At 60.6% G+C, this 27582-nt stretch overlaps 1 protein-coding gene across 2 annotated transcripts; it reads right to left on the bottom strand.

Annotated features, from left to right (window-relative positions):
* NUDCD3 (NudC domain containing 3) lies at positions 1–26217 on the bottom strand. Of its 2 annotated transcripts, XM_059655990.1 has the most exons (6): positions 25710–26213; positions 20779–21065; positions 10800–10932; positions 5670–5813; positions 3013–3201; positions 1–1256 (listed from the first exon to the last, which is right to left on the bottom strand). In XM_059655990.1, exons 1-6 carry the CDS (start codon positions 25899–25901, stop codon positions 1146–1148), a joined length of 1056 nt encoding a protein of 351 aa, XP_059511973.1. In that variant the 5' UTR covers positions 25902–26213; the 3' UTR covers positions 1–1145. The 2 variants fall into 2 exon arrangements, with proteins under 2 accessions (XP_059511973.1, XP_059511974.1); XM_059655991.1 differs by lacking the exon at positions 5670–5813 and having other exon boundaries at positions 25710–26217.
* Between the last annotated feature and the right edge of the window lie 1365 nt (positions 26218–27582).

The following is a 27582-nucleotide window of genomic DNA, read 5'->3' as shown; positions in this document are numbered from 1 at the left end:
CCGAGTGTTTAAACGCATTTATTGCAAACCCACGTGGTAGACGGCGGTCTTGTCCTCGGGCCTCACTGGGCTCCGCGGCCCGTCTGCTGCTGCTGCGTCTGCAGAGAGAAAACAGGCAGGAGCAGCGGCTGCAGGGCAGCCAGGGGCAGAGCTGCCGCTGTGACCAGCACCCCTCCCAGACGCTGACAGCGGCGCGGTGGAAAGACACGACACGGAAAATAAAAGCAGGCCCCAGGAGGACAGCCACCAGTCCTGGTCCCAGTCTCCCAGATCACTGAGACGCAGACGCACCCACCTCACCTCTGGGGAGACCCCTGGGGGGCGCAGAGGAACATGTCGAGAATGTGAGTCACAGGGACAACAGAGACCTGGGGCCTGAGGAGGGCCCTGCAGGTGCAGGACCAGCCGGTGACGCGTGCGGTCAGGGCCTGGGCCGCCGGCACCATCTGCCCCTGCCAACGGCATCACAGGGGCCCAGGGCAGCTGCCCTCCGAGCAGAAACGCCGGCGAGGAACCAGCCCCGCCCACGCACACAGCGCGGGTGCCTCCAGAGGGGCTGTCTGCCACAGGCCCCTCATCTCCAGGCTCCAGTGGGGGAGGCCGGGTCCTGCTGATGGGCACGTGGCCTGCGGGACAGGGCGCAGGTTTGGGTCCGAGGCGGTGGGAGCAGAGCTGTGGTCGGGGTTCCTGAGAGGGACGGGCAGCCGCTCAGCTCACGCCGACAGGAACCAGGTCCACAAAGGAAGGTGCAGGTGGTGGGACAGGGCAGCGGTCAGAGGTCAGAGCCGCTGTGTGGGTGGCCACAGGCCTTTCTCCAGCGTCCAGAACAGCACCCAGGACCGGGTGCCAGGTGCCCGTCTGAGGATGTCTCGCCCAGCAAGGGAGGCTGAGTCCCCAAACGTCCTGGCGTCGCCCACCCCGCCTCCCGCCTCCCGCCTCCCGCGGCACAAGAACAGCAAGCAGAGCTACAGACAGCAGCGAGGGGGGGTGGGGGCTGCGGGCCCTGCTCTGAGCGTCTGGAGAGGCAGGCATGGCCGAGGCCGCAGGCCCCTGAAAGAAGGGATGGGAGGGCATCAGACAGCAGGTCCCCGAGGGCACGCCAGGCCCGCCTCCAGCCGCCAGGGCAAGGGTCCTGTCACTAAAACTTAAAACTGCACAGCCCCCGGGGAGATGTTGAACATGGCCGGGTCGAATCGCTGGCCTCGGAAGGGAGAACCTTCAGCGTCCCACCCCTTCTTCAGCATCTCATGGACTTTCTACAACAGAAAACAGACAGGGAGGTTAACCCGGCCCAGCCCTGGCCCAGCGGACACACGCGCCTCCTCCTCCAGGACCCGCCTGGGCAACTGAGCCCTCCACAGGCCGAGCTCCATGCAGACCCCCTGCCCCCGTCTGTCACCGCCAAGGGCTGTGTCTTCATGTGCTGCTGGCCCTTCCCACCAGGAATCTGTCCAAATCCAAGGGCCCAAGGACTGCGGCCACGGGTCCCTGCCCCCCACCATCAGCCCCCGGGCTCCCCAGCATGTCTTCACCGTCGTCCCCATGGGCCGCCATCCCTGGCCAGTCATCAGGAAGCCTGCCTCTCCCTGCGTGCACAGGGCGGGGACACCAGTGTCCGCACCAACGGCGCGAGGCCCTCCCCGTGGGGCCAGTGCCCAGACTGCTCGTCGTCTGGTGGCCACAGCAAGTTCTGCTCAAGCACGAGAGGCGAGCTCAGCGATGACACGACCAGCAGATGCTGTGACCCTTTAGTCAGCCCCCGCCCTGTCGGCCCAGCTGGTGCGGTTCAGCAAAGGGGAGGAAGGACAGGCCAGTCCAGCTCAGGGAACCACCCACCTCGTGCTCTTAGGGCCCTGGTGCGTCTGACCCACCAGCCCAACCCCACTGCGTGCAGTTAAGGACATGGCGGATGGGTGGACAGACAGACCTGCAGGCCCCCAGTGGTGGGACCAGGGCACTCACAGCACCTGTCAGGCTCCAGGAGACACACGGGACCCTGAGCATCTGGACAGTGTTGGGGGAGGGCCCATGTGTGGCCAGCAGTTCACCCGTCACGTCATTGCGGCCACCTCGCATGCGGGACCTGGTGCCGCTCTGACCTGAGGAGCACCCTCCTCGCCCAAACCCCCGGGACGGTGAGAGCCGCGGGAGACTGCGGGCCCTCCGGACCCAGGGTTTCACGTTCCGTGGTGTGTCTCCACGGTCAGCCGCGGTCTGAAGTACGTTAAATGGAAAAGTCTAGAAACAGACACCCGAGTCCAAATCGTGCGCTGCTCTGAGCGGGTGATGAGGTCCCTCCCTGTCCTTCTCCGTCGCCCGGATGGGACGCGTCCGTTTGTCCAGCGTCTCCACGTCTCGGGGGTCAGATCGACCGCCAGGCATCACAGGCTGTGCCAGTCACCTGATCCTCCCCTCAATGCCCAGGGCAGGGCGGTGACGCTGGCACTTGGACGCCGTGAGGAGCGGAACGTGCGCCCTGAGGGGGAAGGCGGGGCCGCCCCGGTTACAGGCGCCCGTGCCTCAGGGACGCTGCACTCGTCTCCCTCGTCCTCTCCCCGGCCACTGGCTCCACCGCGTGGCGACCCTCCCGTCGCCCACGTCCTCTCGCCTCCACAGCCTCGGCCACGCAGACCCTCAGGCCGCTGGCCGCTCACAGTGACTCGGGAGGACCTCCCCCCCCACCCCCGGGTCCTGCGGCCGGGCTGGGCCTGCCCCCCACTCCGGCTCCTGCAGAGCTGGGGACGCAGGCCACGTGACTGGGTCTGTGCACGGGCGCGTCGTGGCCCTGCCACCTGAGCTCTGACCAGGTGTGAACTGTGTGCCCTGTCTGGGGGGTGACCAGCTGGAGCCGCCGGAGTCAGGACGCAGGGGACAGCCGTGCCCTGCAGCCAATGCACCACCTGCCCCGTCCACACCCGCTCTGCCGGTCCCATCCACACCCACACCTCCCAGTCCACACCACCCCGCACCCGTGGCCGGCCACCCGAGCCCGGCGGCGGGCGGGGCACGCACCAGCTCGTGGCTCTGGGGCTTCCCCTGCAGCTTCTGGTGGTAGTCGAAGGTGAGCCGGTCCAGCACGGCGTGCTCCTCCTCGCCCACCGTGGCCATGGAGCGCTCCTTGTTGATCTGGTCGATGTCGATGGGCTCCTCGCCCTCCAGGACGGCGCTCCACCAGTACTCGCCCGCCTTGTTCAGGCTCACCTGGGGCGGGGGGCGGGCGGGCGGGTCAGTGTGGGGACTACAGTCTGGGGGGGTCAGGGCCCTTGCCCCCAGGTCCTCACAGAGGACCGAGGTTCTGTGTCACCACCCACCCGCTGGCCGCCAGGACCCAGCCCACTCTCACCCGAGGGGACGCGCCCAGGAGGCCCAGCCGCCCCATTACTGGCCGCCCCCACCTGTCCCTGCCAATCCTGCCTCCCTGGGACACCACAAAGGCTCAGCCCCCAACAAGAGCTCCTTCCAACAGACCCACCGCCCTCCTGGCCACCCCACCCCGCCGCCCGCTCTGCTCCCAAGCCCAGACCCTTGTCCTGCCTGCGGGGTCAGGGCCGAGCGCCCACCACCACCCCCATGGCCCTGTGACGACACTGAACCCGACGTGGAAGAAACACAGCACCCCGCCCGTCTGTGCTGGGGACGGAGTCCACCCCTCCCCTCCTTAGTCACACACCTCGCTTCTGTTCAGGGAGGCAGCCTGCCCAGCGGACGACGCTCCCCATAGCTGCCCCTGGTTCAAGTCTGGGCCAAGAAGACATTTGAGAGTCTGTGTGTGGCGGGGGGGGGGGAATGAGGATGACGGGCAGGAGCCTGCTCAGCTCAGGCCACTCCTGTGGAGGACGTGCGCCGAGTCCAGTACTGGCCCCCTCAGGGCAGTGCCCGGGGTTTAAGCCACTGGAGCCGGGCCGGGCCGGGCTGGGCTGGCAGGTGAGGAAACGCTCCATCCACTACGAGGGCCGCCCGCCTGCCAGCCCGAGTCCCCAGGAGGCTTCCCTACGACACCACCCCACCCTGAAACTCCAACCTCCGCTCTCCCTGCGGGCCTGGGCCTGGGCCAATGCCACAGACCAGGCCACCAAGAGGCGGGAGGGGCCGAGGCCTGAGCACCGAGGGCCACAGGCCCCACCCCATTCCAGGCCTAACTTCCACCACAGCTTTGCGCTCACCAACACGCTGACATATCCAACCTGTATTTGTTGTATTTTAATCCTCAGGATATTTTTCCATTCAATTTTATTACTTTTTAAAATATATTTTTTTCGCTTTCAGAGAGGAAGGGAGGAGAGAAACGGAAACATCAATGATGAGAGAGAATCATTGATTGGCTGCCTCCTGCACACCCCCTACTGGGGATCGAGCCCACAACCTGGGCACGTGTCCTGAATGGGACTCGAACCCAGAACCCTTCAGTCCACAGGCCAATGCTCTATCCACTGAGCCAAACCAGCTAGAGCTTTCCATTGAATTTGAGAGAGAGTGGAAGGGGGGGGAGAGGAACATCGATGTGAGAGAGACAGCGTGGTTGTCTCCTGCACGCCTCCAGCAGAACTGAACCTGCGAGCCTTCTGCCCGTGGCTATTGCTCTAACCACCGAGCCCCTGCTCGGCTGGGAACCTCGTCCTCACGAGAAAGCCGACAGGGACGTGGGGAGTGTGGGTGAGACAGCAAAGACGGAGAACGACCAGTGTCGGGAGGACAGGGACCTGCTGATACCGCAGAAAGGTGGCAGCTGGGGCGGGGGAGCCAGGACGAGCCAGCCTGTCATGCCTTTCGAGCGCTGTGACAAAGGGGGGGGCGCGCCTGCGCCAACCCTGTCATGGGTCCAACAGCCCCCGAGTGAGACGCACCGACCAGGTCAGTGAACCCGGTGCGGCTGCCCGGGCTGAGTGACTGTGGGGGCCTCTCGTCGGCAGGACGGCCTCGCCTCAGCAGCTCCGGGGGCAGTGAGGCCGGCGCCCCGCGAGGAGGGGCACGAGGAGGCCGGGAGCGCGGGGGAGGCTCCATAACCGAGGAGGAGCCAGGAATCGGGAATCACGAAGCCCCGTTAACACTGTGTGTGGGCGGGAGGGAGGCGAGAACTGTCACCAGGTTTAGCTGCCGCCCCCGCCTGGCGGGGCTGCCTGGGGCCCCGGCTCTGGAGGGCAGCTGGGAGGCAAGTGGCATGGAGGTTGGGGGCAGGCTCCTGGGAGGCCCCACCCTGTCCCAGGGTTCCCATCGTTCCCTCTCGGCCTGGAGGCCGCACACCCGAGGCCACACGCCCCCAGCCCTGCCCCCCCACCACTCACTCCCATCTGGGTCCCCTCTGTGGCTCCAATCCCCTCTCCTCTCTAAGGACCCGTGTCACTGGACAACCAGGCGACCTCCCATCTTGGCCTCCTCCCCCTGCAAGCATCCTGCTCCCCAAGTCCCGCCCGTCATGACCCAAACCAGGCGGCCAGTGAGCGGGGCGGCCACAGGCCAGGGCTGGCGAGGACAGCGGGCCCTTGCACCCTAGTCCCCCGGGGCCAAGCCACAGGACAAGGAGTGGAGGTCCCGCGAGGCTCCCGGGATGACCCAAACCAGGCGGCCAGTGAGCGGGGCGGCTCCACCTGAGCGCAGAGCCAGCCTGGGCTGAGTCAGTCAGTCACACCTCCAGCCCCCACACCGCCCGAGGGCGCACAGCCCCCACTCACCAGGACGCACTTCCCGGGCTCCAGGCTCCACAGAGAGCTCTCCGTGTTGACCTTGTGCGTGAACTTCCCCTCCATGAGGATGCGCTCCCCGCGCTCCTCCAGCACGGCCACGCGGATGGAGCTGCTGCTGAGGGCCACTGAGACCTGAGGAGGGCGCAGAGCGGAGTCCGTGGGAAGGGAAGCGGGACAGCGGGAGGCGGGGGGCGGGAGGGGGCGGCAGGGGAGGGGAGGGGGCGGAAGAACAAGGCGCGGGCCTGCTGGGTCACCAGGTGTCCTGCAGAGACAATCCCAGCACTCGAGCAGGTGGTGCGTGACCACCTCCAATGGGAGCGGAACCTGGGGGTGGGGGAGGGGCTGCTTTCCCTCCAAAGCCTCTGCGGCAGGAGGACCGACCCTGGTTGTCCCTCCACAGGCCGCTGCCACTGGAGGCCGGGCGCTGGGGTTCTGTGCCTGAGCCTGGGAAACCGCTCTGCAAGCCGCGTTCTTGGTCCTTCCTCTGGTTCCGACCCATGAGGCCCTCACGAGCCAGTCGGCCCCAGGCCCAGGTCTCTGGGTCAATAACCAGAAGAGGACAAGCACACGGACTCCTGCCTGTTTCACTTGCTCTTTAAATCCTAAAACCTGGTGCTTTACGATGTGGTCACCTTTTCGTAACATTTGCACAACATGGGAGCTGACCGAACGGCCCCTGGACGGCCCTCCCCTGGTCACTGCCCACGAGACGCCTGTGAAAAGCCTGAAACAAGACGCTCAGGCCAAAACCGGTTTGGCTCAGTGGATAGAGCGTCGGCCTGCGGACTGAAAGGTTCCAGGTTCGATTCCGGTCAAGGGCATGTACCTGGGTTGCGGGCACATCCCCAGTGGGAGATGTGCAGGAGGCGGCTGATCGATGTTTCTCTCTCATCGATGTTTCTAGCTCTCTATCTCTCTCCCTTCCTCTCTGTAAAAAATCAATAAAATATATTTAAAAATAAAAAAAAAGAATCAACCAATGAATGCATAGATACTAGTAAGTGGAACAACAAAAAAAAGATTAAAAAAAAAAAAAAAAAGATGCTCAGACACAGGACTGTCGACGTCAGCAGCACTGACTACCCCACGGGGCTGTGAACAAGAGGGGAGGTGGGGAGACCCTGGGGGTGAAGGGGCCATCCACACGCAGGCGGGGGGGGGGGCGCCCAAGCTCCAGGAGAAAGAACTCCACTCAGTGGGCTCTGCACAGCCTCAGCTCAGCCAGACTGCTCAGCACCCCCACCCCCCCGGGATCCGACCACCACGGCCGACCGGCCTCCCCAACTGGACAGCACTGCAGCCAACACCCAAAGCCAGTCGGGGCTCGTAGGTCCTGGTTGCGCAGGAGCGAGCTACACAGAACGCCCTCTGCAGGCTGCAGAGCACGCCGTAATTCCAAGCCTGGGCAAGCTTCTCGTCCTGCTCCTGGGACTCGGGCACCAGGCACAGACAGCAGACACTCAGGAGTCCCGGCGAGGACGTCACCCTGGGATCACACCACTCCTGACCTGTGACCCCCGGAGACGACAGGATGGAGCACAAAGAGAAAAGCCGCAGATGAGGCCGGGGAGGAAGCGGAGGCCAGGACACAGGCAGAGGGCGATGCGCCCCCAGCCCCTGGGCTCAGCAGGCACGGAGGACGGGAGGGACAGGCACCACCGTGGGCCACGGCCACGAGGGCAGTGCCCGGAGAAGCCCAGCAGCCGGCGGAGGGCCTGCGCGGCACGAGGGCGACCATCCCAACTCGGCCCGACTCAGGGCCAGCGGCCACCGGCCTGCACCCTCAGGGGGGAATAAACACACCGTTCAACCAAAACCCTCACAGGGAGGGCGGCTGCCTCCTGGGAGGAAACCAGCAACATGGAGACAGTCGGAGAGAAACGACGCAAACCCTGCAGAGCTTGTCAGGAAACAGGCTTTGGAACACGCTTCCTATGTGTGCCTTCAGCGAGATCTGCGGAGATGTCATCTCTACAGAACCAGAATGAAATATAAAAACAGTCGGGCAAAAAGAGCACTCAGAACTAAAATGCAGTGGCTAGCACAGGCCTCAGCAGAGACACGGAAGATAAAGTCAGACGGATGAAGGCAGAGGCCAGGCCAGGCCGAGCCTGCATTGCAGACACTGTGGCGGCCACTAGACAATTTCCAGAGCTGAAGGAAAGCGTGCCTCCCGGCTGGGGGACCACAGCAGCTGCTGGCGGGAGGGCCGCGGAGACCCACAGGCTGAAATCTCCCGACACGGTGGCCTGGGGTGAGACGACAGGAGCAAGCCTCCCCTTCCAGGGCAGAGCTAGACTCTGCACCCAAACTACATACCACACCCAGCACCCAGGCACCTGACCCCACGTCACTGTGAGGTAGTTACGAGGCTGAAAACAGACCAAGGAGGACCCGAGTGGCGAGCACAAGGCACCAATTGGCAGGCACGAGGTGGGCAGCCCTGGCTGTGGCGCCCAAAGGCTGGCAGCTCTGTGTGGGGCTGAGAGAGATCTCAAAGGTCTCCTCACAGGAAGACAATGGTCACTAACTGTGCCATCATCTCTCTATATAAAAGGCTAATATGCAAAGTGTCCCCTCTGGAGTCTGACCAGGAGTTCGATCGCTTGCTATGACGTGTGCTGACCACCAAGGGGCAGCGCGGAATGAAGGAAGGCCGCACCAGCAGCCAGCAGCCAGGGAAGGAAGGCCCCCATAAGCCCTGATTGCCGGCCAGGCCGAGGGACCCTACCTGGGCACAAATTTCATGCACCGGGCCTCTAGTTTCTCAATACAAAGCAGGTCCAGTCACACACCCTGTCCTGACCATGTTCCCGTCAGTTACATCTCAGGACACTGCAAAGACCAGGAGGGCTGAACAACCTGAACCGAGAGGGGCCGGCAGCTGGAGGTGAGAGCTCCCCCTGGGGAGCTCAGGAGGAAAGCACCTGCCAGACAGCAAGCACCTGGGGGTCTAGAACGTCTCAAGTTGCCAGGAAAGCTCATTATTTTTGACAAGAGAAATAAAAGGCAGCGAGAAACTGCAGGAAACCAAAAACCTAGACGCAGGGCATTGCACGTGGCAGTGTGAGGACAGGAAGCAGCGTGAGCCTCTGCATGTGGGCTCCCGGCGGCTCCTCGGCTTTGGGGACTTGCCGAAGGCAGGCAGAGCCCAGGGAGCGCCCGGGCAGGAAGCCTCGGCCAGAAGCACAGGCGCTGCCACATCTCACCCGCCTCACCCTCCGCCCTGTAGCCCGTCCGGGTGGGCCTGGCAGCCCCAAGAGAGTGGGGGCGGGGGGACGGGGATGGGGGGGTAGACGGAGCTCCTCCAAAGCTCATTACACACCCGGGGACCCCACTCACCAGGCTGCTTCCGACCAGACTCAGAAAGCTCCCCGCAGGCCTGGACTGGGAACAGGTCTGTGCTGAAGGTAGGAGGGACCGTAGAGGTTCATGCTCATGGCGACGCACGAAACACCTGCCAGAGGCCCTGGGGAACCTGCCGTGATGGCGAGCGGGCCAGCCGGTCCAGACAGGACAGACGGCCCTGTGGTTGTACACGGGCTAGACCCCGAACAGCCGTCTTATATATTTAAAAACGTTCTACGCAGGAGTGCAGCCTGCAGCCGCTCCACCAGGAGCTCCCCAGCAGGGCCTTCCCATGCTTCCGATGCAGCCTAAGAGGGGAACCCCACGCAGCGCCACGAGCTTTCCAAGAGCTTTTGGCACAAACTCCAGCAGCACTTCGAGCAGGGGCTGAGCCTCACAGGCAGGGCATGCCCAGAGGCCGGTGCGATTCCGGAAGTTCCCAGGGCATGGAGGGCGGCGGCACAGCGTGAGCCAGGGCCGCAGGGCCTCACTGGTCAGCAGGACCCCAGAGAGGAAGGAGAGCGCTCGGAGAGGGACCCACTGCAGGTCAGTGGCCCAGGCTGAAAGGGTGGGCTGGGCGTGGCCTAGGCTGCACCTCTGCGAGTTTTCTCACCTGCAAATGAGACTTTACACGAAAGTGCTCTGGAGGTCAGCTTTCCAGCATCATACCCTAGGATTTGCAAAATGCCAGCTTGGTAACCAGCCGGCTTACATCACGGTCGCCATGGCTACCCTGAGGAAGGCAAGCAGAGTGGACAAAGCAAAGACCTGCCACGTCTCTAAGGCTTGAGACCCGAGCTTCGTCTGGAGAAGTTTCCTTCAGACTCACCAGGACAAACAACGGAAGGGCTGCCTGTGAGCAGGACACCCGCCCTGCACGCCTCTGCCCTCGGGCAGGCCCCTGCCACAGAGACCAGTGGGCAGAGGAGGCAAGCTTCTCGCCTGTTGCACCTGCAGCTGCTGGAGAAGGGGACCAGGACCCCACACTCGGGGCCCCACCTCCCCCTGCACCCTGTGCTGCCCCCCCACCCCCCCACGCACTGCTGTTGTCACACCGCCATCAGGATGGCACCTGGTAGGTGCCAGGGACAAAGACCAAAAATACACACTGCTGACGGGTCGCTGCGGAGGCCCCTGGGAACGGCTGCGCGGCCCCGAAGGAAGTGACAGCCCCAAGAAACCCTGAGGTCAGCAAACCAGAGCTGCACTCAGCTCGCCGGGCTCTCAGCGACCAACACTCAGGTCACCAAGAAACGGAGACGAGAATTGTTAAAAGGAGGTCACAGCATAATGAGAATGCCGTGGAAAAACACCACGGGGGGAAGGAAATGCAAACGGTAGCGATGAAGGGAGGCGAGTGTAAATTAAGTCCGTGGTGTCACAAAAACGCCTCCACTGCCTAAGTCCCGGTGCCACCCACACAGGCTCGGCCACACCTCCAGCCTGAGCAGCGCCCACCGGCCAGGGCGGCTGGGACGGGGCCTGAGCAAAACGCCGCCCGCCTGTCCCCGCACAGCCCTGGGGCCACCTGTCCCTCCAGAACGCGGCTGCTCAGCCCCGGCCACGCTCTCCCCACTGGGAAGCGGCCTTGCCCACCTTGTCTTCTGTGGAGCCTAAACGCCATCATGACACGAGAGACTGCAACCCAGGTGCATCCACCCAGCACAGGGAGGCTGGGGCGAGGTCCCACACCTGGCTGGCGTGGCTGAGGGGTGGGCGGGGTGCTGGGGACACCTGTGCCCGAGCGGAGCGGCTGGGAGAGCCGCTTACCTGCCTGCCCTTCACCACGTGCTTGGGCACCGGCACCTTGAGCTCCAGGTCGGTGTAGTCCTGGGACCAGGTGTAGTTCTCCCGCACGGCTCCATTGTAGCTGTCGGGGTTTCTCTGGAACTGCTCCTGTCTCCTGAGGAAGAACCACAAGTCAGATGCCAGCACAGCCACAGCCCCTCACGCCACAACACGCGTGGCTCAAGCCTCCTGGGTAATGCTATTACCTGTTTCTTTTTAAAATCCAACACCAGTCACCCAGCACCACGGTTCAGTGTCGCCTCCAGCCCTCCCCGGCGAGGTCCTCACCCACAGGACCAGGCCCAGCAGCCGGAGCCGTCCGGACCCCAGAGCAAGAACCTCATTCAGACGAAGAGGGTCCCTTACAGGCTGCTGCTGGCCCAGATGGACAATGTGAGCACCCAGAGCAGTGTCCACAGGGCCCGGAGCACAGGCGTGCTCACACCCTGAGGTCATAAAACAAAACCATGGCTCACAGCCGGCCAGCGGCGTGGCTCAGGGCCGAGCGTCAACCTGTGAACCAGAGGTCAGGGTTTATTCCTGTCAAGGGCACGTGCCCAGGTTTTGTGCTCGATCCCCAGTGTGGGGTGTGCGGGAGGCAGCCCATCAATGATTCTCCCTCATCACTGATGCCTCTCTCTCTCTTCCTCTTGCTTCCTCTCTGAAATAAACAAAAAAAAAAATTTTTTTTTAAAATATATTTTATTGATTTTTTACAGAGAGGAAGGGAGAGAGATAGCGAGTTAGAAACATCGATGAAAGAGAAACATCGATCAGCTGCCTCCTGCATGCCCCCCACTGGGGATGTGCCCACAACCAAGGTACATGCCCTTGACCGGAATCGAACCTGAGACCCTTCAGTCCGCAGGCCGACGCTCTATCCACTGAGCCAAACCGGTCAGGGCAAAAAAAAAAAAAAAAAAAATTTTAAATAGGGAAAAAAGATTAGACTTATCACTACAATCAGATGTCCCCAGTCCTGCCCTCGTCCGTTGCTCATTGGTTAGAGTGCCCGCGGACTGAAGGGTCACTGGTTCAATTCCGGTCAAGGGCACATGTGGGAGGCAACCATTCGATGTGTCTCTCACATTGCTGTTTCTTTCTCTCTCCCCTTCCCTTCCACTCTCTCTAAAAATCAATGGGAAAAAATACCCTCTCGTGAGGATTAACAAAAACAAAAAAACAAGAAAAAACTAAGTGATTCTATACCTGAAATAAAGGAGGCAGGGTACCTGGGATCTCGCGTTAGGTGCCCGCGTGCTCGCTGCTCTGACCACCAATCAGACGCTCCGCCAACGTGAACACACCGGTGTTTACTATGAACTCCCCAACCGACTAAAACTGAGACCTGGTTATTTGAGACTTTTCCTTACGTCATGTTAATTATTTTAACAAGGGAAAGAGGCACTCCAATTTTTTACAATTATGTAAAAGTGAGATATACATTTAAAACAAAAAGTAGGTCATCTGTTCCATAAATATAACCATTGAAAAATGCGGAATTCTTGGTCTTTTAACTCCATTCTCTACTCCTAGTCATCCAAAATGAGGGAACTACTCCAATCACCGGACGACTTCCGAAGGGAGCAGCACCGAGACGGAGAAAACCACACTCCCACCTCCTGGGGAGCGGGCGGGGACCCCGGCCCAGCGGAAGCAGAGCCTGGAGACAGCCTAATGGTGGTCACGTCGAGATGCGGACACGCACCACCCACTCAGCAGGCACAGGCCAGACGCCGCAGCCACGGCCCAGCTCTCGTCCCTGTCCACCCCCCGCCCCCCCGCCCCGCCCCCCGCAGCCAGCTACTGCCCTGAGGGGTGTCCCATGTGCCCACAGAGGTGACTCACCCCAGTTTTCACCTGGCCTCCGAGTGACCCTCAAAGTCACAGCCCTGAGTTTCTACCAATCCTGACAGCCCCACCCAGTCCTGTCAGGACCCCACTGTCACTCTGAAACCCCCACTTTACATCCAACTTCCAACTCACAAGTTCCGGCCTCACGCCCCCTGGGAGGCTGTCAGCTTGGGCGACCCTGTCCTCGAGAGGTGAGCGACTGTCTCACCAGCCAGCCCACGGTGGTTTGGGGATGACACGGGGACACAGGCCATAGCGGGTGGCTCGAGCCCGCCCTGCCTGCTCCTGACACTGGCATCCAACACCGAAATGTCCCTTTTAAGGGAGTCCACGTCCTGCTGCAGGTGACCAGGGTTTGATGAGTAAAAGCTCAGCATCCAAGGAGACGCAGAAACAGGCAGAGTAGGACAGGAGGCACCTGTCAGGAGTGTGGCCAGGAGCGAGGCCAGCTCTGCGGGAGGTGGCATGGCGAGGGGACCAGGGACCCAGAGGCTGGGCCGAGGGGGAAAGGGCGACTCTACCAGCAGGTTTGCTCCAGGAAGGAACAGCCTGGTCCTGAGCTGAGAAGCTGACCTCCTCAAAGGGGTGGGTGCTACCATGACGCCTGCCCCGTTCCCCATGGAGGCGTGAGCGAGCTGTTCCTCACAGCACAATCCCCGCCCAGAGAGGGCGGGAACAGCCGCCCCAGCGGCCCCTGTGCCAATGCTAGCAGTGGGCACCCCTGAGAAGAAACAAAATGTTTACTAAGCCTCTCCCCACTAGACACTTAGTTGCTACAAAGGAGAAACAGTAACTTGTCGGCCACAGGAAACATCATAGAAAACCACCCTGACCAGGGACAGCTGCAAGGAGAAGAAGTCCGACTGACGAGATGTGGCCCCGTGCAGAGAGGAGGTGGCCCCGTGCAGGGAGGAGGTGGCCCCGTGCAGGGACGAGGCCACACCTGGCCCAAGTGGCTGCATGGGAAGTCTCTGTATGATTTCTTCAACGTTTTGGGGCACCTGGATTATCTAAAAGTGGAAAGTGTCTTAAAGACGCACAATAAACAGACCTGGGAACTCTGGGCACCACTGCCTTGGGGCTCACCACGTGGCTCCCGGCCACTGACGCCTGCAGCCCAGACTGAGCTGCGGCCGCAGGACCAAGAAATGCGGCTGTGGTTAAGGTTCTACATGTTAAACATGCACCGTTTACTTCTAAATGCCGCTGTCACTAAAACACTACAATAAGTACCAAACAGCCTGCATTCTCAGAGAATCTAAGGAAACCGCCTGAGACACGGCCGGCAGCCCCACAACACACAGACTGAATAAAACCACAGCCCTACAGGGCAACACAGACTGAATACCGAAGGCACATCTGCCTCAAAGGAAAGGCTCAATGCAGACGCGTCAATTCTCTGATTCGAACCATGAACTTAGCGTAGTCCCAAAGAAAATTTCAACAGATTTTCTCACAGAAAAATTAATTTCCAAAAAAAGCCTGGGGGGGGGGGGGGGATGCAGGTCTAGTCCTCCAGCTGTAAATGCATTTCAGTCAAGAATGGCCAACACAGAGACAGACAGGAACAGAGAGAGGAAAAGAGAAAATACAGAGTCACCTGCACTGCCAGTCACAGTCCAGCACACACACAGGGCGTGGCGTTTCCCACAAAGCCAACGAGGTGAAAGCTAACAGCGCCGAGAAAGGGGCCAGGGCACCCGGCCTGGCTGCCACCCACCAGATGGCCCAGCCTGGCCCTGTGACGCAGGAGACCGCCCGGGAACTTGTCCAGATGTCCAGGCGCCTGTTCCAGCAGCACGGCAGCACCCTCACGGAGCACCGCGGTGACGGCCAGGCCAGGAACAACCTAATCACACTCCCCAGGGGACTCGGGGTGACGTGCGGCCACGGGGGATGCTCTGAGGGCAAAAGGTCCTGCTTCCGTCAGCGTCCCCTTGCGTGGGCACGCCCAGGCCCTCCCAAGACCTCCCTCCAGGGCAGGCCAGGAGTCCGCTGGGACAGCCCCGTGAATACTGGGCTTATCGGGCAGGTTCCCACTGTGACAGGGGCAGGGGCCAGTGCCGCAGGGGAAAGGCCAGCCCCGCCCACCACAGGCTGGCAGCAGGAGACAGGTCCCTGCTACTGCTTGTCCCCCAGGGACGAGACAGAGTCCACACACAGCAATCACGTGACAGGAAAACATGGGCCAACGTGAAAAACGTTATAAAACACAAGTTTACAAAAGAAAACATGACCCACGGTTGCCTTTAGGGAGAACTCACTCTCATCACACACTCTTGTAACTTCTTTTTTATTGTTAATCTTCACCCGAGGCTGTTTTCCTATTGATTTTTAAAGAGCGTGGGAGAGAGGGAGGAAGAGAGGACAAGAGGGGAGAGAGGGAGAGAAACATGGATGTGGCAGAGATGCCTCCCATGTGCATCACGACTGGGGCCGGGGACCAGACCTGCAGCCCAGGTAAGTGGCCGGCCGGGAATCGAACCCACGGGCCCTCAGTGCATGGCCGACGCTCTAACCACTGCGCACACTGGCCAGGGCACACTTGTAACTTTCCAAAACATTTACCCTAAGTCCCCAGCGAGCTCACCACATCACAGGCCGGCAAAACGCAGACTGTAGGAACTCTACGGGCCAACACTTGCTTTGTTAAACAAATGAATTTTGAGGGAATAAAAGAACAGACGGTCAACGACAAGCAATGTGTAGCCGGGGCCCTATTTGCAGATCTACACACACTCGGGGTGACGTTACCAGAAAACAGGCCCTGAAACACCGGCGGGTGGCGGAGGGCAGGGCGGCACGGGCTGGCGTGGGCGCGCGGGCCGGTGCGTTCTTCCGGCTCCGCCGTCTGGGATCGGATTCTATGAAAACATCCTCGGTGGGCGCATGCTGTTGCCCACGGGAGCAGGCCAGCTGGCCTGAGGCCTTCTTGGCCTGACAGGAAAGCACACGGGGAGCTGGCTGTCTAGTGCTGAGCAGGCTCTCTGCGCTGGGAGCTGCTCTCCTAACACAGGGCGCACCCACTGTCCCGCCCGCGCCCGCGCCCCTGCCCCGCGCCCACAACGCTGGCCCCACCCTCACATGGTGGCGCCACACGAGGATGTCACCCTTGTACATGTCAACTTCTCCGTCTGCAAGAAGCAGGCAGTTCGGGTTCTCACACCCTGAAACACACACTTCTCAGGGGAAGAGCTGCCGCTGACCCTCACACTGTCCCCTCCCACGGCTCCGAGCCGCCCGCGAGCTCGGGCAGCAGCTCACCTTGCCTCACAGCTTCAGTCTCCGAGCGGCTCCAGGCACATCAGTGCTGGCAGACACCCGGGCTAACCTCTGCTAGGGGGGAGCCAACAGCTACATGCTAATAGTGAGTTCCAAATAAAAACAAAAATGCAGCCTGGCAGGTACGGCTCAGTGGTTGAGCATCAACCTATGAACCAGGAGTTCACGGTTTGATTCCTGGTCAGGGCACATACCCAGGCTACAGTAGGGGACAAGCAGGAGGCAGCCGGTCAGTGATTCTCTCTCATCATTGATGTTTCTCTTCCCCTCTCCCTTCCTCTCTGAAAGCAATGATAATGTTAAAAATGTTAAGCTCCTAAACCAATCACAAAAGGCACTTCGCACACGGCCAGAATTACCTCCGGCTGAGAACAGATGGCGAGGAGACGCGTGCCGAGGGGGCAGGGCAGCGGGAGGAGGAGCTGGAGGGCTCTGCTGAGAGCTGGGCCTGGGCGCCTGAGGGCCCTGAGCAGTGCCCGTGCCAGGAGGAGGCGTGAGGAAACCTGAGCTCCTCTTGCACACTGTGCACCCCGGGGCCCCTGGGACCTGCCACGTGGACATGAAGACACGAGCAGCCTCCTGACCGGCCTGTCGGCCAGGCTTCAGCCGGCGGCCATCTCACGCGCTGTGGCCTGCTCCCGGCGGGCGGAGGGACAGCCTGGGAGTGTGCACACCATGCACATCACAGTGGAGAGCACCCTCAGGCAGCCCAGCTCCCAGGCGGTCATTTACTTTCTTTCATCTTCTTTGTTAGAGAATTCTGTTTCTGATCTATAAAGGCAAAGCCAGAGGTGGCCCAGCCTGTGTAGATTTCCATCGCATCCCAGCGCCAGCTGCAGCGACACCTGCCGGCCGAGCGGTGAACTGCAGGACGACACAGCGGCGGACCAGACGGGGCAGCCTGCACTGGCAGCTCTGAGAGGCGCCCGGCTGTCCCTCTCCTTCTGCCCTCGGCACAGCACCCGCCATCCTCTGAGCACAGGCACGGGCCCGGGCAGTCCCACCAGGACCCTGGGCATCACCCGTCACAATGTCCTCACCGCGACAACGTGGAGCTGGGAGCCGGGCAGAGCCCCGCACTTTCCCAGGTGCCCTCTGGTGTGTCCAGGACACATGTGCCCAGACTCCCCTCTAAGGAACAAAACTGGGCCCTGTAAGCCCTGGGCAGGGGTAGGGCGTAGCTCAAATTAACATTTCCCTCCAATATCTCCTAAACCACCCGAGGTGCCACATGCGTGGTTTACGTGTACAAGAGAGACCTGCGGGCGGCAGGACCTGGAGGGACGGGCAGAGAAGCCAGAGCTGGGTGGGCGGTGTCCTGTCTGTCGATGGCCCTTATGGGACCACACTTGTCGGTCACGAACATTCCAACAGTGAACTCTTGTGTAAAGTGTACACAGTGAAAAAGGCTTACCCTAAAAACGTATGTAAAATACAGATGCACAGGCTTTTATTATCTTACTGAATTTCCCCACCGGGCCTCTGCTGAATTTGTTTAAATTAAACAAGCCTGTGACGGGACAGTGGGACGAGACGAGTGGCCGCTGCCCATGACTAGCACTGGCAGAGCCTCCAGCAGTGGGCGCCGACAGGAGCCAGTGGAAGCCAGCGTCTCAGACCTGGTTCCAGGGAACTGGCGTTTGGACAGGGTGCCGGACAGAGCTTGTGTGTGGACATCAGAAGAGTAACTGCCTGAATTCCCGACCCAAGTTTGCAGGGTGCAGACCCTGGGCACGGACGGGGGACCTGGCACCACCTGGGGCGAGCAGGACAGGCTGCTTCCACGCCCACTTTCCGACCCAGGTGGGACTCGGAGACATGGCCGCCACTTCCTGCGACGTTCACGGTAAACCCGTGAGCTCCTGAGGGCTGAGGCCCTGCCCAGGGCGCTGGTGTGTGCCCCCCTGAGGGTTCCCCCCAACAAGCTGGGGCCTCACCAACAGCTCAGGCTGCCCAGGACACAGCGCTGGCCCAAGAACAGAAGAGCGGTCTCTACAAAACCACCACAACCAGGCAGCCATTCTCGCGGCTACTCAGAATCAAAATCAAACCCCCTTTTAAAAAAGTTTTTAGAAGTTATAAAAATAATACAAAAAATAGTAAAATAAAATGTACGCTCGTTGCAAAAAAATTAGAAAACATAAGGGACAAAGATGACAATGATTATTAATTATTAATAATGTTTCCTCCCATGCCTTCCCTCTGTATAATTTTAAATGTTTTCCAAATTTGTTGTCAGTTTGAAGCCTGCTTTTCTCTATCATGAGAACATCTATAAGTCAGGGTTGAACCAAAAAAACAGAACCAGCCGAAACCGGTTTGGCTCAGTGGATAGAGCGCCAGCCTGCGGACTGAGAGGTCGCGGGTTCGATTCCGGTCAAGGGCATGTACCTGGGTTGCGGGCACATCCCAAGTGGGGGATGTGCAAGAGGCAGCTGATCGATGTTTCTCTCTCATCGACGTTTCTAACTCTCTCTATCTCTCTCCCTTCCTCTCTGTGAAAAATCAATAAAATATATTTTAAAAAAAAAACAAAAAAAACGAAACAGAACCAGAAGAAATATATTAAGAGATTTACTGTAAGAAATGGGCTTTGGTGCCTGTGGGGCAGCGAGGCCGTCCAAACCCCTACAGACCACTATGGAGGCCCCGAAACAGGCCGAGCTGCCATCCCAGGGGACCCGCCCCACCTTTCCGGGCCCGGGAGAGCCTCCCTCCCTGAGGCCACAGCACCACCCTGCGACCCCGATGGAGCTCGCTGAGGAACATAAACTGCCACCCCCACACCACGTCTGCCCTAAGACACCGTGCGGATGTGCTTAGCGTCCAGCTGTCCCTCTGGCTGACACAAGTGACGCTGGAATAAACGAAACGGGACGGGAGTAACTGGACATCCCGTCTTCACGCCCCTCTCTTCAGGGACAGGCTTCCGGGAAAGGGGAGCCCCAGGGAGCCAGCAAGGTCCCCGGGGCCACCAAGGGCAGGACACGGCCGTTCCAGCAGCCCGAGGGCAGGACCCGCTGCACACAGGAAGGTTCGGGAGAGCCCCCGAGGCCGCGTCTCAGAAGAGGGAGCACCAGCCCAGAACAGGGGGGCTCCAGGTGCCCAGCAAGGCTTCCCAGCGAGCCCCTAGAGGCGCCGTCGCTGCCTGCAGGAGCAGCACTCCACAGCCCGCGAAGGACATCCAGACGCAACAAGGCATTCACAACCTCCCGCATCCACACACAGTTACAGGTGCGGGAAGAACAGGAAAACGCGGCCCAAACCAGGAGACCATTCCGTCAACAGAAACAGCCAAGAAATGACAGAGATGATGGAGACTTTCAACAGCCGCTACAAACACAGTAAACAATTTAGAGCAAAGCCATGTGAGTAGAAGCCAAACCCTGACAAAGGATCCAAGGGAATTTGCAGAAAGCACGCCTCCTGCTGTCGACAGTGTGTGGGTGAGCTGAGGTCGGACCCCCAGCAGGGGAAGAACGTCTGAGGACAGGACCTCGGAGAGGAGACGACGGAGAAAGCCTGGGGTTCAGGCTCAGAAATGCCCTGCAGCATAACCACAAGGAGCCCCCAGCACACTCTCCCCGCTCAGAGACCCAGCGAGCCGAGGAAGACAGAACGACACTCTTTTTTCTAATGTGCGTTTATTGATTTTAGAGAGAGGAAGGGAGCGGGGGAGGGAAAGAGAAACAGCGATGAGAAAGAAGCATCGACTGGCTGCTTCCATGCACACACTGACCCGGGGTCAAACCCACACCCGGGTCTGAGTCCTGCCGGGAACCGCACCGGCAACCTCTCAGGGCACAGGCCGCCGCCCAGCCAGCTGAGACCACCGGCCAGGGCTGGGACACGTCTCTTTTTTAGCAGTCCATCGCCTTAACCACTTGGCCACCTCGTCCACTACGTACGTCTGTTTTTTAAAAGGCTCCATTCGATATGCGACAAGAATATCCCCAGCAATGAGGACCCCACAGGCAGCTTTGGGACCAATGCAGGGGGAGGCTCCTCCCAGCCGCCTGCACAGGAGCTGCGTCTGAGATGAGCATCCTCGGCCGAGGGCCAGCAGATCCCTGTCCTGTGCTGACCCCTCCAGGCCCTCCTGCTCTACTGGGGTCCCATGTACACGCCCAGCCCCCTCCCGCGCCACCGGCCTCGCCGGCCGACACTTGCTGTCTGAGCCTCCTCTGGTGCTGCCCGTCCACCTTCAGTGTCACATCACCGCCTCCACGTGCTGCCTCACTAACAGCTGCGCTCAGAACAGCCTGAGAGGGTGCAGCAGCAGGAGAGCGGGAGGGACACTGCGGCTGAGGCAGAGAGGAAGGGCTCCCCTGGTCAGGACAGGGCAGGGACGCATTTCCCAGACACGGCACCAGGAGCACAGGCAGGCATCCCGCCAGGGGCAGAGGCGCGTGACCAGCTCACAGACCAGGACTCAACCCTGAGGAGCAGCGAGGGCACAGCCTCCACTCACTGACACGCCAAGGGGACTCTGGTGCACGGCCCCTATACTGACAGTCCCTTCAGGTACCGTGAGGCCGAGGACCGTGGCGCATGTTCCGCCGTGTCCAGCAGGGAGGGACGCCACCGGGACTGCCGGAGCCCATAGACCCTCGGCCTTCATGGCTGAGTGACCCGCACACTCGGCCTGACCTCACCAGGGACAGAGGGAGGAAGGCGGCAGCCACTGCCCCCGTTTGTGTAAGCAAAGTACTGCCACTAGGCCTGCAAACATGAGGAGCTAAATAAGTGCTGGCAGGGCGCTATCACCCAGTGAGAACCACTCCCACAAACCCCCCACCCCCGTGTCCAGCGAGACCTGGCTTACCTGGGAAGAGGTGGGGGTTCCCTCGGGGTCTGAGCAGCACCCGTGTCCAAGGCCGGTGGCTCTGCAGCCTCCCGGGAGCCGGGGACCACCTTCTGCAGGTCACGCAGCTGGCCTTGAGGCTCCGCAGGCCCGCCCGAGGCCACGGCCGCGTCTGTGGTGTTGACCTCCACCTCCAGCTCCGGGGCCGCAGCTTCTGCCTCCGCCTCCTTCCTCCTCATCTTCTCCTCCAGCTCCTTCCTCCTCTTTTCATCGTCCTGGCGAGCCATGCGGTCGAAGTTCTGGAACACCTGGCAGCAAACGTGACCCAGCAATGAGCGGCAGAGACGTGGCAACGCCCAGGGTGAGAAAGGCAGCACCCACGGCCGTTCCCGCGGGGGGACAGATCGCACTGGACTCGACCGAGCAGCCGTGGGCCTCTCCATGGGGGGTTCCCAGGCCTCAGACGTGCAGCCCGACAAGCCGAGGCCCGCAGGAGCCCAGCCCAGCTCTCGGCCCACCTGCTGCCAGCAACACAGACAACACGCTGCCCAGGGGCTGCGCGAGGTGTGGGCACCAACAACCCCACTGCAGAGCCAAGGGGGATCCAGCTGGCCTTCGCTCCCCAGAACCGCGGAGGCTCCCTGCACAGGCTTGGGAAAGCTTGGAAATTCACTCAACAAACCCTGTGCCCTGCCTGCCATGGGCAAGGGCACCCCCACTGACAGCTCCCCCAGAACTCAGCACGTGGGCGAGCCAGCTGGTGTCCTCTGCAAGTCACAGCAGGGAGTGCAGCCAGCACAGACCACACTGACAGCGGGCAGGACAGGCTGGGCTGCACACTGTGTGTCAGACTGAGGGCTAGAACCCCCTTCTTATGAGAGAAACCTGAAGACTTCCTGGGAGGAGGGGCCTGAAACAGACCTTCAACCAAAGGCACACCTTCCGCAGGAACCACACGTCCAGGGGCAGGGCCACCATTCCGCTCCTGGAAAGTGGGGGCGGCCTCACCACCCCCAGCAGCCACGCTCCCCAGTATTTACCCAGAGGAGCTCAACACACAAGCCCACACAGACATGTGCACAGGGCAACTTCATTCATATTTGTCCAACTCAAACCAACCTCAGTAGTGACGGGCACACACGGACTATGACTACTCAACACGATGAAGACATGATCACGCCAGGAAGAGACAGGGAGGACCCTGACGTGCATATTAACTGAAAGGCTACATCCTGTACGATTTCAACTCTCATCATCTCTGGAAAAGGCAAAACCACAGAGACAGGAAAAGGTCCCATGGCGGCCAGAGGCTTGGGAGGAGGGCGGAGCAGCTGGCGCAGGGATTTCAGGGCAGGACACGACCCTGTGATGGCCGTGGTGGGGGGACGTGTCATTGCATCTGTCCAACCCGGAGCGTGCAATCCCGAGGGAGCCCAACGCACACTGCGGGCTCCGGCAATGGTGCCGTGTGCGCAGCTTTATCGGCAAGAGATGCTGCGACTCCGGGGTGATGGCAATGGGGAGGCTGGACATGTGGGCGCAGGCGGTATGTGGGACTGCTGTCCAACTATGCTGTGAACCTAAAAATTCTCTACAAAATGTCTCAATAAAATAAAAGATAAAAATTTTAAAACGTGGGTAGGAGTCAGCCTCCGAAGGACCAGAATGCAGACAGAACTAAAGAAGGCGCTGAACTGTGCCAATCTGTACATTCTCTCAAGACCCCGGAGAACGCTGAGGAGGCAGGCGGCTCCGAGGGGGAGGGGCTCGCCCCAGGCCTGCCAGTGGCAGAGGAGGGAGAATCGTTTGGTAGCGCCGAGCACTGACAGACGTGGCAGCAGAAAACACAGTCCTAGAACCTGGAGACAACACCCGCCTCCACTCCTCGCTGCACCCACAGCCGCCGCTCATTCTAGAACCACAGGACTGTGGGGCTGGCAGGGCCCCCTGTGACCTCCAGGCACCTTCTCTCTGACAGGGGGTGACTGGCCAGGACTCCCGGAGCTGGGAGGGACGGTGGGAGCGGCTCCCTGACCCTCCTTGGCAGCTTCTGTGCAGGCTGGTCAGACTCTGGGCAAACAGAGTATCTGAAATGAATGGAATGGCATGCTGACCTAGTTTTCCTTAACCAGTTAACGGCCACGCATCGCGTCCAAAATGGAAACCTTCCCCACACACCACGATATTTTGAATTTAATTTGAAAAATCAATTTGCAATGAATATCATAAAAATAAATATATTACAATTCAGGTGTTCTTGAATATTTTCAGCTGAAAACTCTCACGAAAAATGATTTTAAAGTTGGTCAGAGCTGCCACATAGGAAAACATTTTTTTTGCAGACGCACGTGGCGTGTGGGGAAGGTCCGCGCTCGAGTCTAGACCAGCGGTTCTCAACCTGTGGGCCGCGACCCCTTTGGCGGCCGAACGACCCTTTCACAGGGGTCGCCTAAGACCATCCTGCAGATCAGATATTTACATGACGATTCCTAACAGCAGCAACATGACAGTTATGAAGTAGCAACGAAAACAATTTTACGGTTGAGTCACAACATGAGGACCTGTATTAAAGGGCCAGAAGGTTGAGAACCGCTGGTAGACGCTTGTGGTGGACAATGGTTTAAAACCACTGAACTACGTGGAAAGGAGCGTGCCTCTCCCAGGGGGGTCCTTCAAGCTGCGCACCAGGCTGTGGTCCTCAGAATTCGGGGGAAAGTGTGAGAAGCTCGACACCAGCCCAAGCACGAGGGAAGCTCTCGAGTTCCAGTCCTCCACCCCGACCCCCTGGGCCTGTGAAGAGACCTCCAGCATCCCACCTGCAGGGCAGCACCCTCAGGAAGGGCAGACGAGGTGACCCCACGGAGAGGGGACACTGTACAGCACCTTTTATTGGTTATAACGTGCAGCTGACAGACAAGATGAACGGCAGGTGCACCGCAGTGACTCGACCTCTGCAGACCTCACAGCGATCGCCACATACAGCCGTCACAATGCCGGTGACTATGTTCCTATGCTGGCAGCCACCCACCTGCCTGTGCGCTGACCCAGTATCTCCACGCCGTGCCCCGAGCGCCTGCCCATGCTGACCTGTGGTTAAAGGACAGCTCCCAGGTTCACCCGGGTCTTCCCAGACAACTGCCGGGAGTGCTGGCTGTTCAGGCTCCTGGGCAACTGCCCCTCCGACCATCTGCTGAAACTGCCCTTGGTGTTGCTAAGACTCACCCGTCCACCCCCTCCCACTCTACAGCCTCTGCTTCTCCCCTCCCTCCCCTGCTCATGCCCCAAGGGCTGCCCTCCACCTTCAGCTCTTCTCTCCTCAAATTGCTCCGGTTCCTGTCTCCTGCAAGATCTAATCCTTCGATCCCATCAGCCTGTAGGCAGGGGCTGCTGTCTGCCATCTCATATCCGACTTGTCTAACACTGGCCCTTTCCCCTAAACTCAAATGACAGTACAGTTAATGCGCTGTCATTAACCCAGGCGCCCAAGTCTGGAACCTCAGGTCATCTGATTCATCTGTCCCCTCCCTCTGCCTGGAAGGGTACATGGAACATAGTAGGTTCTTTATACACTGACACCAGACAAACGAGTTACCTGTCAGTTCATTGGCAAAACAAGGGCAAAGGCCAACCTTTCAGGCTGCGTGAGAATTAAGCCGGGTGGCGCCTGCAATGTGAGGCCCCTCCCACAGTAACCAGCACATACCAGCGCTCAGCAGCTGCTCCTTCCTCCTCTCCGCACCTACCTCCACCCTAGAGGACAGGGTGCCCACCGACTGTGGGATGGGTAAGGAAGAGCTGGAATCACAAGGGCGAGTCTGTGGAATCGCGTGACCTTGCTGAATTGGCACCCTCACCTGCCACACAAAACTCAACCGTGTCCGCTTCCCAGGGACGTCCATGGAGTTTAAACTGCCAGACACCCTCACTCAGACGGCACTCAGGCACTGAGGGCGAGGGACTGCCAGAAGTTCTGATACCGAGACCCACTCCACCCCTTGCTAGACCCTGTCGTCTCTGCAGTCGCTCACCCTGCACGCTTTGTCTCTGCTGCAGGCACCACTGCCAAGGAGCGGACAGGTGTGCGCACCAGAGGACCTGGGAGGTCCCGCCAGCATTTCTTCGGTTCCTACAAACAGGCGCCGGGCCTGGCTGAGCACCTGCTTTCGGTCCCAGCGAAGTCCCACCTCCCTGTGAAACCTGATTTCCAAGCCTATCGCCTGCCTCCCAACTGGCCGTCACCTACTGGCCTTGCACCGTTCTCTGCTCTGATGTGTTTTAGCTTCTCAATGTCACAGCGTCACCAGGAGGCCGACGTGAACTCCCTCATTAAATACGCACATCGCAGTGGCGTCTCCAAGGCTCTGGCAGCGAGGGTGGCTCCTTGTTACGTTCCAAGGAGCACAGTCAACTCGGCCAGTGGGTATCGGTAGGACCTCGAACACACAATGCATTTAGCCTGGGACACAGACACAGGCTCAGACGCGCGCTTCTGACCTAGGAAGTCACATTTCAAACAAGGGGACCACGCCCATAGGAGCCCCGGGTCACCAGTCCCCCCGCCGCCTCCAGCCGTGGCCCGGGGCGCGCAGGTCCGCGCTTCCATCCCCGACCGGCAGCCCCGGCGCCTCCGCGGGCCCAGCGCTGCGGGCGCCGAGCTACTGACACCCAAGTGCGCCGGTGTCACCCGGGCTGCCGAGCGCCAGGCCCGCTGCCCCGAGGAGCAACTTGATATGCGACCGGCGGCTCTGCTTACTCGCAGCGCGGGCCCAGGCGGCGAACCCAGGCCAGCGCCGGAGGGAGACGGCGGCCGGGCGCGCAGGGAGGGACGGGCGGCGAAAGCGCGCGGGTCGGGAGCTCCGGGGAAAGGGCCTCCGGGGAGGGGGCCTCAGGGGAGAGGGCCTCCCGAGCCCGCCCCCGCCCCGCCCCGCCTGGTCGCCCGGCCGCCCGGTCACCTGCAGCACCAGCGCCTGCGCGGCCCCGGGCGGGAAGCCCATACGGTCCGTCGGGTGGCGCAGCAGGCGGTAGAAGTCCGTCTTGCGGTAGAGGAAGCCGAAGAGCACGCGCAGGAAATCCTGGACGTTGCCCACATGCTGCAGGATGCCCAGCAGGGCCTGGTCGTACAGCTCGGCCGCCCCGGGCTCCATGGCGTCGCCGACCGGAGGGAACTCGCTCTCGGCGGGCCCGGACGCCGGCCTCGGCTACTTCCGGTGCGTCACGGTAACGGCTCCGCCGCCTCCGGGCCCGCGAAACTTCGGTCCGCGCTCGCTCGGTCTCGCCGCGGGGCAGCACTCGGGCGGCCTCGCCGCTGGTCCCGCCCCGCCGAGCCGCGCCGCCGGCCTCCCCGGGCGGCCTCCCTGAGGAGGGGACTTGGGCCCCCAAGTGGCTCCTAGACGCCCGAGGGCCCGGGGCTCCGCTGCTGAGGGCGCCTAGCGGCCACCTTGGAAACGGGCGGAAGAGCGTGCGCGGCGGCGTCACCCGACCCGGCGCTATCACGTGACCTGGCGTTATCACGTGGTCTCTCCCGCGCCCCCGTTTGCTCTGGTGGCTCCAAGGGAACAGGTGTGCGCGCGCCCAAGGACGCCCGTCGCGCGCGCACACACACGTGTGCCAAGGGCTGCAGGGTAAACAAACGGCGGTCCGTCCTGTGTTGAAATGCTGTCAGTCAGACGGGGCGAGCTCGCAAGCCCCAAAACGACGTGCTTTGCCCTTCAGTGCCTGTTGCCCGCGAAGCCCCTGAAAGAGCTGCGCGCGGTGTGCCTGCTGGAACAGGCGGCAGCAGGAACGGTCATCGGGCGGTGCCGGGGCGGGTGCGTGGGTGAAGCGCGGCCCTGGACCTGCTCTGTGCGATGTCTGGAGGGACACTGTGGGCACGGGAGTGTCAGTGCACAGAGAAACTCAATGGATGCACATTTTTAAAATGTCATTAAGAGAATAAAAAAAATGTCATTAAGAGATTGGGAATCCCAGAATGGAATGCAGAGTGTGACAAAACGATCTATTACAAATGTACAGCACAGCCTCACGGAGGGAGGTGCTGACCCAGTCACCTTGGAAATGAGTGGAGTCCTAGGACCGAAGGGGAAAGGTGGGACAGTACACAGACACTTCTCTCTAAGTTGTTCCCAGGGCGTGGGGCGCGGATTACCGCTCTGAAAACCCTACCTGCCTACAGTGGAAATGGATCAAGTCCGTGGCATGGGGTGGGGGGGACGGGGAGCCTGGCTTCCTGCTGTTGGGTGGGTGTTTGCAGAGAAGGAAGGGGGAGCCTGGGACAATCCCCAGCATCTCAATGAGCATTTGGCTCGGTAGCCACGCGGGTGGCATCTATGACAGTGTTACACGGGTAGCCACATGGATTGACACACACATTTCCTTTCCCCCAGCTGCGGGGGCCCAGAAGCAATGACGCCCCAGTAGCAATGTGCACATTGAGCACCCAGATCCTGGTTTCTAATCCCACATGCAGAGAAGGGTCCAGGGTTCCTTGGAGAAATGGCTGATTCTGGGTCTGGGAACTCTCTAATAGTGCCAGAAAGTAAGGACGTGCTAAAAACAAAAAACAAACAAACAAAACAAAACACCTCACCATGATGGGCATATGACAGGGACCCAGGAGTCAGCTGAAAGGGCTTCCAATGGCCAAAGCTGGAACCATGTGACCAACAAATGAACAAGGTAGTTTTATTCTATGACCGAAGTGCCACTTGACTGTCTGTGGTTCCGCGCTGACACATGTGTACCCAGTGTCCCCGGAATGCTGAGCCCTGCCCTCCAGGAGCCGGACGTGCCTCCCACCCCTAAGTGTGGGTAGTGCACAGGGACCTC

This window comes from Myotis daubentonii, chromosome 10, assembly GCF_963259705.1.
Source record: "Myotis daubentonii chromosome 10, mMyoDau2.1, whole genome shotgun sequence".
NCBI lineage: Eukaryota > Metazoa > Chordata > Mammalia > Chiroptera > Vespertilionidae > Myotis > Myotis daubentonii.
This window is presented reverse-complemented; position numbering and strand designations above follow the sequence as displayed.

Excerpts from the sequence above, each read along its gene's own strand:
- NUDCD3 (XM_059655990.1), bottom strand. The coding sequence starts at position 25,901 with ATGGAGCCCGGGGCGGCCGAGCTGTACGACCAGGCCCTGCTGGGCATC. Across the intron at positions 5,814-10,799 it reads ACGTGGTGAAGGGCAGGCAG|GTCTCAGTGGCCCTCAGCAG; the intron begins GTAAGCGGCTCT and ends CGCCCTCCTCAG. Across the intron at positions 3,202-5,669 it reads AGCCCGGGAAGTGCGTCCTG|GTGAGCCTGAACAAGGCGGG; the intron begins GTGAGTGGGGGC and ends CCCCCGCCCCAG.